The sequence below is a fragment of the Scyliorhinus torazame genome, chromosome 9 (genome assembly GCF_047496885.1).
Source record: "Scyliorhinus torazame isolate Kashiwa2021f chromosome 9, sScyTor2.1, whole genome shotgun sequence".
Classification (NCBI taxonomy): domain Eukaryota; kingdom Metazoa; phylum Chordata; class Chondrichthyes; order Carcharhiniformes; family Scyliorhinidae; genus Scyliorhinus; species Scyliorhinus torazame.
This window is the reverse complement of record NC_092715.1, coordinates 164,783,392-164,796,974: the sequence shown is the minus strand read 5'-3', so window position 1 is coordinate 164,796,974 and position 13,583 is coordinate 164,783,392. Positions and strand designations below refer to the sequence as shown.

The window sequence follows — 13,583 nt, the reverse complement described above, 5'->3', positions numbered from 1 at the left end:
AATTGGGGAAGTTCTGGAAGTCGTTTTTCAAGATAATGTGAGAGATTTTAGGGGCAAGGGCGGCGCCGGGTCTGTGGGTGGCTATATTTGGGGTATCGGATGAGACCGGAGTACAGGAGGGGAGAAAGACTGGTGTATTGGCCTCTGCCTCCCTGATAGCCCGGAGGAGGATTTTGCTCGGGTGGAAGGCTCCGGAGCCGCCAAAGGTGACATCGTGGGTGGGAGATCTGTTGGGAGTTTCTGCATCTGGTGAAAATTAAGTATTAGGGGGGTCGGAGAAGGGGTTCAATTTGAGGTAGAGGCTGTTTATCTCCTTCTTCAATGATTGGTAGTCATCAGCAAATAGAGGGGGGGGGGGGGGGGGGGGTGTAGGTGGGGAGGGGCTTGGAAAAAAAAACGGCACACAGGGTGGGATGGTGCGTTGTTTATTATGAACATTGTATAACATTGATTGAGTGTTGTGTACATTAAAAAATGGAAAATGTCCTGAATAAAAATATTTTTTTTAAAAGGCTAATGTAATGGAATGTTATTTTTTGTTATGAGAGGAATTGAACATAAAAGCAAGGATGCTATGCTTCAGTTATACAGGGCATTGGTGAGGCTACATCACGAATGGCGTGTGCAGTTTTAGTCTCCTTATGTATGGAAGCATGTAAACAAAATGGAGTTGTTCAAGGAGGTTTAATTAGATTAATATCTGGAATTGAGTTGTCCTATGAAGATAGGTTGGAAAGGTTGGGCTTGTTTCCACAAAAGTTAGAAGAGTGAGGGATGCCTTGATTGAAATCTGTAAGATCCTGAATGATGGAAGTGGAAAAGGTGGTACCGCTTGTGGGCGAGTCCAGACTAGGGGGCACTGTTTTAAAATTAGGGGTCACCCTTATAGGGCAGAGCTTAGGAGAATTTTCCTCTCAGAGGGACATATGACTCCAGACTCACAGCAATGCGGCTGAGTCTTAAATGCTCTAGCAAGTCACACAGTTGTATCAAACGGCTGTGCTACTGGATTAGTCATCTGGAGACATGGGTTCATATGCCACTGTGACTGCTGGGAAATTAGATTAATTTTGAAAAATGAAATAAATAATTAACTATTGAACTGAATATAAAACCATGTGATTCAATTACTTTCTTTAGAGAATCAAATCTGCCATCCTTACTCCGTCTGGGTGGTATGTGCAATTCCACACCAACAGCAATGTAATTGACTCCCAACTACCTTATGTAAATGGCTTATCAAGCCACTCGGTTATATAGATGATATCTCACTAGCACCTTCATTTTAAAAAAATATATATTTATTAAAGTTTTTTAACACAATTTTTCTCCCTTACAAACAATAACCCCCCCCCACCCCCTCGTAACAAAAAAAAAAACCGAGAAATCGCGCAGAGCAAGATATATATATGGCAAAATGATATATTTACACAGCTTTGTACACTGGCCCTCACTCGTACGTGCCAGTTTCCCCAACCCTTCATGTTATCTCTTGCTTATCCACCCTCCGAGGCAGTCCCCCCTTTCCCCCCCCTCTCCTCCCAAAATGTCAACTCCACCCCGCCCCCCCCAAAGGTTACTGCTGCTGCTGACCGTGCTGCTGACCGACCTTCATCTAACGCTCCGCGAGATAGTCTAGGAACGGTTGCCACCGCCTGTAGAACCCCTGCGCAGACCCTCTCAAGGCGAACTTAATCCTCTCCAACTTTATGAACCCAGCCATATCATTTATCCAGGCCTCCAGGCTGGGGGGCTTCGCCTCCTTCCACATTAGCAAGATCCTTCGCCGGGCTACTAGGGACACAAAGGCCAGAATGCCGGCCTCTTTCGCCTCCTGCACTCCCGGTTCGTCCACTACTCCAAATATTGCTAGCCCCCAGCTTGGCTTGACCCGGACTTTCACCACCTGAGATATTGCTCCCGCCACTCCTCTCCAGAACCCCTCCAGTGCCGGGCATGACCAAAACATATGGACATGGTTTGCCGGGCTCCCTGAGCACCTTCCACATCTGTCCTCTACCCCAAAGAACCTACTCAACCTCGCCCCCGTCAAGTGCGCTCTATGGACCACCTTAAATTGTATCAGGCTGAGCCTGGCACACGAGGAGGAGGAATTAACCCTACCTAGGGCATCCGCCCACAGACCTTCCTCGATCTCCTCCCCCAGCTCTTCCTCCCATTTACCCTTCAACTCTTCGAGCAGCGCTTCCCCCTCGTCTTTCAACTCCTGGTGTATTTCCGACACCTTGCCCTCCCCGACCCATACACCCGAGATCGCCCTATCTTGAACTCCTTGTGCCGGGAGCAATGGGAATTCCCTTACCTGTCGCCTCACAAAAGCCCTCACCTGCATATATCTAAAGGCATTTCCCGGGGGTAACTCGAACTTCCCCTCCAGTGCCCCTAGGCTCGCAAACGTCCCGTCGATGAACAGGTCCCCCATTCTTCCAATCCCCGCCCGATGTCAGCTCTGGAACCCCCCGTCCATCTTCCCCGGGGCAAACCGGTGGTTACCCCTGATCGGGGACCACACCGATGCTCCCATTGCACCCCAGTGCCGTCTCCACTGGCCCCAGATCCATAGCGTTGCCGCCACCACCGGGCTCGTGGTATACTTTGTCGGCGAGAGCGGCAGCGGTGCCGTCACCAACGCCCCCAGGCTCGTTCCTTTACAGGACGCCATCTCCATCCTCTTCCATGCCGCTCCCTCTCCCTCCATAACACACTTGCGGATCATCGACACATTTGCTGCCCAGTAGTAGCTCCCCAGGTTTGGCAGCGCCAACCCTCCTCGGTCCCTACTGCGTTCCAGGAACCCTCTCCTTACTCTCGGGGTCTTATTCGCCCACACAAACCCCATAATACTCCTGCCTACTCTCTTAAAAAAGGCCTTAGTGATCATGATGGGAAGGCACTGAAACACAAACAAAAACCTCGGAAGGACCACCATTTTGACCGACTGCACTCTACCCGCCAGCGAGAGCGGTAACGTGTCCCATCTTTTGAAATCCTCCTCCATTTGCTCCACCAACCTCGTCAGATTCAGTTTATGTAGGGTCCCCCAACTCCTGGCTATCTGGATCGCCAGATACCGAAAGCTCCCCTCCGCCCTCCTCAGCGGTAGGTCCCCTTATCCCTCTTTCTTGGTCCCCCGCCTGTAATACAAAGAGCTCACTCTTCCCTACATTGAGCTTATAGCCCAAAAACGCCCCAAACTCCCTTAGAGTCTGCATGACCTCCACCATCCCCGCCATTGGATCCGCCACGTACAGCAACAGGTCATCCGCATATAGCGACACCCGATGCTCTTCTCCCCCTCGGACCACCCCCCTCCATTTATTAGACTCCCTCAATGACATGGCCAATGGTTCGATCGCCAATGCGAACAACAGGGGGGACAGGGGGCACTCCTGCCTCGTCCCTCGGTACAGTCGAAAGTACTCCGACCTCCGCCGGTTCGTCACTACACTCGCCATCGGGGCTCTGTAAAGGAGCTGAACCCAATTGATAAACCCTACCCCGAACCCAAACCTACGCAGCACCTCCAGAGGTACTCCCACTCTACTCGGTCAAAGGCCTTCTCCGCGTCCATAGCTGCCACTATCTCCGCCTCTCCCTCCTCCGATGGCATCATTATCACGTTTAAGAGCTGCCGCACATTGGTGTTTAGTTGCCTGCCCTTTACAAATCCCGTCTGGTCCTCGTGGATTACCCCCGGGACACAGTCCTCGATCCTCGTGGCCAGCACTTTTGCCAGCAACTTTGCATCCACATTGAGGAGCGAGATCAGCCTGTACGATCCACATTGCAGTGGGTCCTTGTCCCGCTTTAGGATCAAAGAAATTGTCGCTTCCGACATTGTCGGGGGCAGGGTCCCCTCCTCTCTTGCCTCATTAAAGGTCCTCACCAGTAGCGGGGCCAACAGGTCTGCGTACTTCCTGTAGAACTCCACCCGGAATCCGTTCGGTCCCGGCCCTTCCCCGCCTGCATGCTCCCCAAACCCTTGCTCAGCTCCTCCAACCCAATTGGTGCCCCCAAACCAGCCACCTCTTGCTCCTCCGCCCTCGGGAATCTCAGCTGATCTAGGAATCGTCTCATCCCCTCTTCCCCCGCTGGGGGCTGGGATCTGTACAGCTCTTCATAAAAGGCCTTGAATACTCCGTTTATTTTCGTCGCACTCCGAACCGTGGCTCCCCTTCCATCTTTGACTCCCCCTATTTCCCTCGCTGCCATCCTCTTACGGAGCTGGTGTGCCAGCATCCGACTAGCCTTTTCCCCATACTCGTAGGTTGCCCTGTGCGCTTTCCTCCACTGTGCCTCCGCCTACCCTGTGGTCAACAGGTCAAACTCCGTCTGGAGCAGTCGTCTTTCCCCAAGTAATCTTTCCTCCGGGGCCTCTGCGTATCTCCTGTCCACTCTCAAAATCTCCCCCCCTGACCTCTCCCTTTCCATACCCTCTGTCTTCTCCCTATGAAGCCTAATGGAAATGTGCTCACCCCGATCACCGCCTTCAACGCCTCCCATACCACCCCCACCCGCACCTTCCCGTTGTCGTAGGCCTCCAAGTACCTTTCGATACACCCCTCACCTTCCCACACACCACCTCGTCCGCCAGCAGTCCCACATCCAGCCGCCACAACGGGCGTTGGTCCCTCCCCTCTCCAGTTCCACCCAGTGCGGGGCATGGTCCGAAACGGCTATAGCCGAATACTCCGTCCCCTCCACCCTCGGGATGAGCGCCCTACCCAGAACAAAGAAATCTATCCGGGAGTAGGCTTTGTGTACATGGGAGAAGAAAGAAAATTCCCTGGCCTGCGGCCTTGCAAACCGCCATGGGTCCACTCCCCCCATCTGATCCATAAACCCCCTAAGTACCTTGGCCGCCGCCGGCCTCTTTCCAGTCCTTGATTTGGAGCGGTCCAGTGCTGGATCCAACACTGTATTGAAGTCCCCTCCCATTATCAGGCCTCCTATCTCCAGGTCCGGAATGCGCCCCAACATGCGCTTCATGAATCCTGCATCATCCCAGTTCGGGGCGTATACGTTTACCAACACCACCCACGTCCCTTGCAGCCTACCGCTCACCATTACATATCGCCCACCATTGTCCGCTACAATAGCCTTGGCCTCAAATGACACCCTGTTTCCCACCAATATTGCCACCCCTCTATTCTTCGCGTCCAGTCCCGAGTGGAATACCTGTCCTACCCATCCCTTTCTTAACCTGACCTGGTCCGCTCCCTTCAGATGTGTCTCTTGGAGCATGGCCACGTCTGCCTTCAGTCCCTTTAAGTGCGCAAACACCCGAGCCCTCTTCACCGGCCCATTCAGGCCCCTCACATTCCACGTTATCAGCCGGATTGCAGGGGCTCTCACCCCCCCCCCCCCCCCCCCCCCACCACCACCATGCCCTGCCAACTAGACATCTCCTTTTCTGGGCCAGTCCCGTGTCCACACCTCCCTCACCCTCCAGTCCCCCAGAGGGGGGACCCCCGTCCCGACCACCTCTTCTGTGCCCCATTCCCTTTCGGCCAGTGCAGCAGCAACCCTTCCCCCCCCCCCCTCCCCTCCCCCCCGCTAGACCTCTGTCTAGCTTTTTTGCTCCCCCCATGTCACTCCCGTAAGTCAGCTGACGCCTGCTGACCCCAGCTTCCCCCGCCGTCCCCTTGACCTCCCCGCGTGGGAGTCTCCCAATCCATATGCATTCCTTCGTTCCCCTTCCCGCCTTTCTTCCCGCACGCGGGAAAAAACCCCGTGCTTTCCAAAGCCCTCTCCGCCCCCTCTGGCGCAGCTCCTGTCGCGGCCTTGTCTCTCTCCCCCAGCCGATGTAACTTTCCTGCGCGTAATTGACCCCCTATATACAACAACCATCACACATCAAACCCCAAAACATCCCTGGTGAAGCAAAACATCATCGTCTCGAGCATCATGCTCGCGTATGCCCCGGCATCAGCCCCCTCCACTCCCTCAGGGAGACCCAGGATTTGCAGATTCTTTCTCCTTGACCTGTTCTCCAGGTCTTCGAGTCTTCCCGCCCACCTCTTGTGTAGCACCTCGTTCTGCTCCACTCTCACCGCCAGGCCCATGAGCTCATCCTCGTTCTGACTGACTCTTTTCTGTACCTCCTGGATCTTCGCTTCGTGGGCCTTCTGCGTGATCCCAAGTCCTTCAATTGCCGAAAGCATAGGCGCCAACATCGCTTTGCGCATCTCCTCGCGCTGCTCCTTGAAGCAGCGCTTGATGAACTCCTGCAGCGCCCCTTTGTCCCTGGCCGCCGCCATTTTGTTTTCTTTCCCTCGCTTCTCCCGTTGCTCCAGTGCCGCTCCTTTGGCCGTTACACGTCTGGTCCGTTTCATAGAAGTTGGCAGTGTTTGCTTCACCAGTCTGCCCCAAAAAGTCTATGGAAACTCCTGAAAAAGGTCTGAGAGTCGGTTCCAGGCGGGAGCTGCCGAATGCGCGACCTACTCCTCCATGGCCGCCACCAGAAGCCTCGTCCCCGCCTCTTCAATGGCCTTGGTAGATCCTTTCACAGTTGTTCCCTCTGCTGCTAGAATTCACCTTTGATAGAGTCAAGTCAGATTGCAGCTTTAAGCTTGCCCTTCCCCCGCCTGCATGCTGGAAGAGGCCTCTGTCTATTGCTGCAGATCAAGCCAAATCCTTCACTATTTCTGCCGTGTCTGGCATCCAAGAGACACAACATTCCTGGGGGTCACCATCAGGGGAATGCTGCAGTCTTCTTCCCACACTGGGAAATGTCAAACAAATGCCGTGGGAGCCCTGTAAAAGAGCCCAAAAGTCCGTTCCAAGCGGGAGCTGCCGAATATGCGACCTAGCTCTGCATAGCCGCACCCGGAAGTCCCCACTACCACCTTCTCAAGGACAATTAGGGACAAGCTTGTAAACGTCACCATCCCATGTCTGAACAAATAAAAAAGGTGCAACCTAGATAGAAGTAAATTAATATCACTTATAGGTGAGGACAGTCTTTATGATACCAAAAGATATTCAAACAAACAAAATTAAAAATACTGCAGATGTTGGAAAACTGAAACAAATAACAGAAAATGTTGAAAACTTTCAGTAGGTCATGTGTGGTGAGAATAGGAAAGTGAGTGTTTTGGGTGCAGCTCCTTCTTCAAAGAAGATCTGCTCCCACAAAGTTAAGTGGTCTATTGTTTCTCTATAAATGCTGACTTGCTGTGTTTTCCAGTATTTTCTGTTTTAGCATTGAAGAGCTGCTGTCAAGTACATTAATGGAATACAAAAAAGCAACCTATTGTTTGGCACTGTGATCAAAGAAAATATACCTTGTTTAGTGTGCCCCTCAACCTTCAACGGTACAATGTGTAGCAATTGATCTAATAATCCCATCGTGGTTCCAAACTTATTGTGAAGTTTAAATGTGGGAAATAAACTCCTTATTGTGGCATATTCAAATATGGTTTAATAACAACAACTTAGATTTCTCTACTCCTTTTTATATAATAAAATGGCCCAAATCTCCTTCAAAGGATCAAACAAATTTGACACTGAGACACAACGACGATATCAGGACAAAAGGTCAAAAACTGGCCTTAAACTTAAGGAGCAACTTAAAGGAGGAGAAGAAGCAGACTGGTTTAGAGAGGGAATTCCAGGACTAAGGCTGCGGCAGCTGAAGACATCACCATCAATGGTAGAGCCATTAAAATCATGCATACGTGAGAATTCAGAATTAGTGGGTTGTGGGTCTGAGTAGGGTGCACTTTTAGCCAATTAGAGGTCAACGGGCAGCACGGTAGCATTGTGGTTAGCACAATTGCTTCACAGCTCCAGGGTCCCAGGTTGATTCCCGGCTTGGGTCACTGTCTGTGCGGAGTCTGCACGTTCTCCCAGTGTGTGCGTGGGTTTCCTCCGGGTGCTCCGGTTTCCTCCCACAGTCCAAAGATGTGCAGGTTAGGTGGATTGGCCATGCTAATTTGCCCTTATTGCCAAAAATTGCCCTTAGTATTGGGTGGGATTACTGGGTTATGGGGAAAGGGTGGAGGTGTGGGCTTGGGTAGGGTGCTCTTTCCAAGAGCCGGTGCAGACTCAGTGGGTCGAATGGCCTCCTTCTGCCTGTAAATTCTATGATTCTATGAACCATTCCAACATGGGTCCCATCTCCAAATGGACATTGTGTATTGAAAGAGGAAGAAAACTGGTAAACAAAATCCTCCACTGACTGGTTAGAATAGGGTACATTAGTTACTTTTTAAAAAAGGTCAAATTACAATCTGAAAAACAAATATTAAAAGAAGAAATAGGAAATGGACAGGAAGATTAAATGGAAGAAATGAAGACTGGATGAACAGAATTGGTCACTATTTTTACATTTGATTGTTTTCCAAATGTAATATAGTAGTAGGTTACAAATATAGTTATAAAGACAGCCTTGACATCCAATTATCTTTAATGCAGCATTGATTGTGTTTGTTTGAGTACCGTAGTATGTGAGATGGAAAAACTTTGAAAACAAAAACCCAGAGTGAGGGCTATAACCTTAAAACTGCTGGCTGTTTTATGAACTTAATAATTCAACAAGATATTTATCTTCTAGAAGATTTACTTTTTCAGGATTTCTTATTTAAAGACATATTCAAACAGTACCTGATCCTGTTCCAAAAAAATTAACAAGTCCCCATATGCCACTGTGTGTTTATGTTTAATGACCAGCTCACACCAGCGATGACGCACCTGTAAAATATTTTATATAACTTAGGTGAGGCTCAAAGATTTATTAAAAATATACATAATCAGTATTTTACAAACCACAAGTTGACATTTAATTTCAGCAGTTAAAAGCAATGGTCACACAGCACCTGACTACAAGATGTTCATTTCAGCCTCAAGATTGATTATCCTTTGTTAAAATTCTGAACAGGTTTTACTACTGAACAAAAGTTTTGTATTTCTGTTCAGCATTGCTACGTTATTTCGTACTGCACTGCAGATATAAACAACTAGCAAATATTCATTAGCTCCTTCAGAAAAGAAAATTTTGGAAAAGCAAGAAGCTCACAACTGGCAAGAAATTAAATATCTGCACTAAAGTAGCCAAAGTCGATTATTAAAGACTTTACTGAAGGCTGTGTTCATTTAACAAATTGTTGCAATATGTTTATACATAATCAGCAAATAATCTGTTGCAGCTCTCCAACAGTCCAGTCATAGATGTTGAACTTAACTTACATGTGTTCATATATTAGATTATTTTAGCTACTGTTTAATTGGACGCCAGTCAATGGGAAAGATTTTATAAATCAAAAATTACAAAGAGCCTAATATTTAGTGTATTTTTTCCAAGATTATCTTTTTTAATTAGTCTAATTTTTATTTCCCGGTGGACTTCCGGTGGTGATACGTGGGTGGAGGTTGCATGTTGGTTGGCTCCCGCCAGAGTTCTCGTTTTTGGCACTTTTCACCCAGTTTTGGGGGGGAAACCTTCATGTGAACTGTCTCAGATAAAGTCGTGGGTATTATAGAATGTCGAAATCCCAACGAAATACAGCACAAAAAGGAGCGAGTGCTAGTCCGCCAGTGGGCCCGGTTATGGTGCGGAGTTCTGTGGGAGGAAAGATGGCGGGAGCAAGCTCGCCAGGTGCCATTGCACCCATTACAGTGAATACTCTGGCCGAGGTATTATCGGTGGAGTTTGAGCGTCAGTTTGCTAAGTATTTTGAGCGGCACGGGAAGAAGATAATGGGAACTCTCAATCATTCGTGGAAGATGCGCTGTCCCTGAGACGTCGGATACGATGTGGGAGCTTAGTGAGGTGTTGAAAGAGGTGGAGGAGGCACTGTTGCGGCATAGCGACCAGCTTGCCTCGCTGGAAGAGGAACTGTTGAAGGTGGAGTAATGAAGGGCTGAGAGACAAGGTGGAAGACCTGGAGAACAGGTCACAGTGGCAGAATCTTCTGATGTTGGGGCTGCCTGAGGGCCCGGGGTCGACAGAGTACTTTTCAGGGATGTTCGCGAAACTGCTGGGGGAGGAGGACAATGCCTCCTCCTTTGAGGTGGATAGGGCTCATCGGTCACTCCGGCCAAAGCTAAGGACAAATAATCCACCAAGAACTGGGATTGTCTGTTTTCACAGCTATCAGACGAAGGAGAAGGTCTTGTGATTGGCCAAGCAGGATCGGATGGTGAGGTGGGAAGGCGGTGGTATTCGAACACGCACTAACAGATTTAAAAACAGCTTCTTCCTTGCTGTTACCAGACTCCTGAATGGCCCTCCTAAGAACTAAACTGATCTCCTACGCATCTTCTTTACTGTTGTAGCAATATACTCCAAATGCTTCACCCGATGTCTATGTATTTACATTGTGTATTGATCTTATGTCCTATGTTTTTCATGTATGGAACGATCTGCCTCGACTGTACGCAGAACAATAACTTTCACTGTACCTCGGTACATGTGACAATAAATCTAAATCTTTAAATATACTAGGAGGTCACAGTGGAGCTGGCGAGAAGGCTCGTGGCCTTTAACAGAGTGAAGGCAGCGCTTTACAAAAGTAGTGTGCGATTCAGGATGGTCCAACTGGCGAAGCTGAAGATTACACACAACTCAAGGACCATTTCTTTGAAATGGCAGAGGTGGTGAAGGCATTCGTGAAGGCTGAAGGACTGAACTGTGCTGGAATCTGATCTCTTATGTTATGGTTGTGAGGGGATGGTTTGGGGACAGTGGGGCAATGTGTTGGGTTTTCCCTCTTTGTTTTGTGTTTTACATGTTTGGGTGTCTAGAAGAGTTGAATTCGGGGGGGGGTCTGTTGGCTTTTGTTTTAGGTTTGTGGGGGGAGGGTGCTCTGGCGGGGGACACCTTGCTAACAAACTTGAGTTGACTTGTGAACGGGAGCGAGGTGGGGAAGGGACTGCGGCCAGCCGAGCCTGTGTGGACAGGTTTCAACTGGCCTAGTGGGGGGGGATGGGGAAAATGCAACGGGGAGCTGTTTAGAAAGGAAGTGGTTGCGTGGTTTCTGGGATAGGGGAGGGATCTTTGGCTGAAGGTGACTAGGGGTAGGGCTTGGCCCCATTCATGGGATGGGGCTGGGGGCCATTTTTGGGTGGATGGTGGGCCTAAGAAGGTGGCAGGGGGACAAGTATGTCCCGCGGGTTGGTCATGGCTGATGGGGGGGACCCCCAGTCCGAATGGTAATGTGTGGGGCCTTTAGGTATCTGCAGGTATGGGATTTTTCAAGGAAGGTTTACGCAATGTTTTCGGTGGCACCGCCTTACTTATTGTTGGAGGGGGTGTTGGCGGTGATGGGGTGGGCGAAGGGGGAGGCGGGCATTTCACCGATTTATAGGAAGGTTCTGGAGGAGGGTGCGGTGACTTTGGAGGGGGTTAAGGCAAAGTGGGAGGAGGAGCTGGGGGTGGTGCTGGAGGAGGGGTTGCGCTTTGAGGTGCTACAGGTAGACGCCTCAACCTCGTGGGCAGGATTGGGTTAATACAATTAAAGGTGGTGCATTGGGCGCACCTAACGAGGTCAAGGTTGAGCCAGCTCTTTGAGGGGGTGGAGCGGTGTGGAAGGGGCCTGGCCAACCATGCACATATATTCTGGTCTTTCCGAACTTGAAGCTTTGGGGTTCTTTCTTCAGCACCACCTCGGCGATCTTCATAGAATTTACAGAGCAGAAGGAGGCCATTTGGCCCATCGGGTCTGCACTGGCCCTTGGAAAGAGCACCCAACCCATGCCTCCACCATATCCCCGTAACCCAGTAACACCACCTAACCCTTTGGACACTAAGGGGCAATTTAGCATGACCAATCCACCTAACCTGCACATCTTTGGACAGTGGGAGGAACCGGAGCACCCGGAGGAAATCTACGCACACACGGGGAGAAAGTGCAAACTCCACACAGTCACTTGAGGCCAGAATTGAACCTGGGACCCTGGAGCTGTGAGGTAGCAGTGCGAACCACTGTGCCACCATTCACCCTTTGCACTTGGACTTGGAGCCCAGTACCCTAGGGGCCATATTTGGGGTGTTGTACCTGCTGGAGCTGCAGACGGGGGTGGGGGTGGATGTATTAGCCTTTGCCTCGCTGATTGTTCGCAGGCAGGTGGAGATCAGCTTCTGTTGGGGTGGAGGGTGGACTGTGCCTCAGTGTGGCTGGGGGACCTGATGGAGATCCTGCATCTTGAGAAGTTTATGTTCACCTTGAGGGGGGCTGTTGAGGCGTTCTAGAAGAGATGGAGTCTGTTTATTCTTCACTTTAAAGAGTTGGTCACCATCAGCTGCTAAAGGGGGTTCGGGGGGTGGGGGGGGGTTATTTTTCCAGTCATACATGTATTAGTTGGTGGTCGGGGGTTATCCTTTCTACTTTGTGTTTTTTGTTTTATGTATAAAATGTTAAAAACCGAATGAGAATATATTTTAAAAAAATAATTAGCTCCCTCTTTTCTCATTTTCTTAAATTATTTTTTCAAGACAGAGAATAGAAGGTTTTACAAGTTAAATTTTAAACTTGTACCAGCCAGTTACGGACTGAGATAAGTATGCCATTTAGTTACATCCTCGCTTTCACCTGGGGTGCTTCTATCTCTGTTAAAACAAATCACACTCTCTCACCCGGACCATTATCCCAGGGTCATCCGAGAATAGCAAAGACACTCTCTGGCTTATCTTCTCCACTACAAACTGTCTCCTTAAACTTCACTCCCAAACCTCCTCCCCATACAATAAATCTACGAGTTTCATTCTCACCAAGATTGGGACTATTCATTTAACTGTCTCTTCTGCCTTTCCCCCTCGTCCACCCAACTAAACTTCCCCGGAGGCAGACAAGGCAAAGGAAATTAAACATCTCACTGACATGAATAATATCCATGGGTTCTTCACTGCCAAGAAGACTATTTAAGCCGAAGTACTCAGTGACCAGCTTCTCTAAGGATTAGGAAGATCAGATCAAGGAAAGGGAAGCTGTCAATGCCTGTTGGATCATTTTGAAGACCTTTTCAATAAAGAATCAATTGTTAACAAGTGTTTTCAACTCCAGTCCTTAACACCCAGTTCGAAATGAGCTTGGAACTCCGCCAACACCTATGGAGGTGATAAAAACCATCACCAAATGAAGAACAAAGCAGCAGCAGGAAGTAATGAAATTCCTGCTGAAATCGTTAAGTACAGAGGAGAGGAACTAGCATTCAGTTCCATGCCCTTATCCTACAGGTCTGGAATGAAGGAGTCCCAAATGATTTAAGGACACTTGATTGTGGCAATCACAAGAAAGCCGGCAAATCCAATTGTGGAATTTACAGCGGCATCTCCCTGCTTTCCACCACAGCAAAAATCATTACAAGAACCCTTCTGTATCAACTGATTACACTTGCTCATCTCCCTGAATCTTAATGTTGGTTTATCCCATCAAGATGCACTGCCGACATGCTATTTACCACTCTTTGACTACAAGTGTTGCGAAGAACATCAATCATGAGATTCACCTCCTACTCCCTCAAACCTGTTTCTACTAAAGCATTGACCACTCAACTTTCCCTTCAGGCCCCCATTTAATGGTTTCCTTTTATCAGATATTGTCCAGCCCCACTTCAACTCA

At 49.3% G+C, this 13,583-nt stretch overlaps 1 protein-coding gene across 5 annotated transcripts in view; it reads right to left on the bottom strand.

Moving 5' to 3' along the window:
* The window catches only part of aopep (aminopeptidase O (putative)), a 480,514-nt gene that overhangs the window by 30,208 nt on the left and 436,723 nt on the right, over positions 1 to 13,583 (bottom strand). For 3 of the 5 annotated variants that reach the window (XM_072516723.1, XM_072516722.1, XM_072516727.1), the window contains one exon: positions 8,629 to 8,715. The exons of the other annotated variants lie outside the window; for them this stretch is intronic. In XM_072516723.1, coding sequence (XP_072372824.1) covers positions 8,629 to 8,715 — 87 coding nt within the window. The remainder of the gene's footprint in view (positions 1 to 8,628; positions 8,716 to 13,583) is intronic. 5 annotated transcript variants of the gene reach the window in all.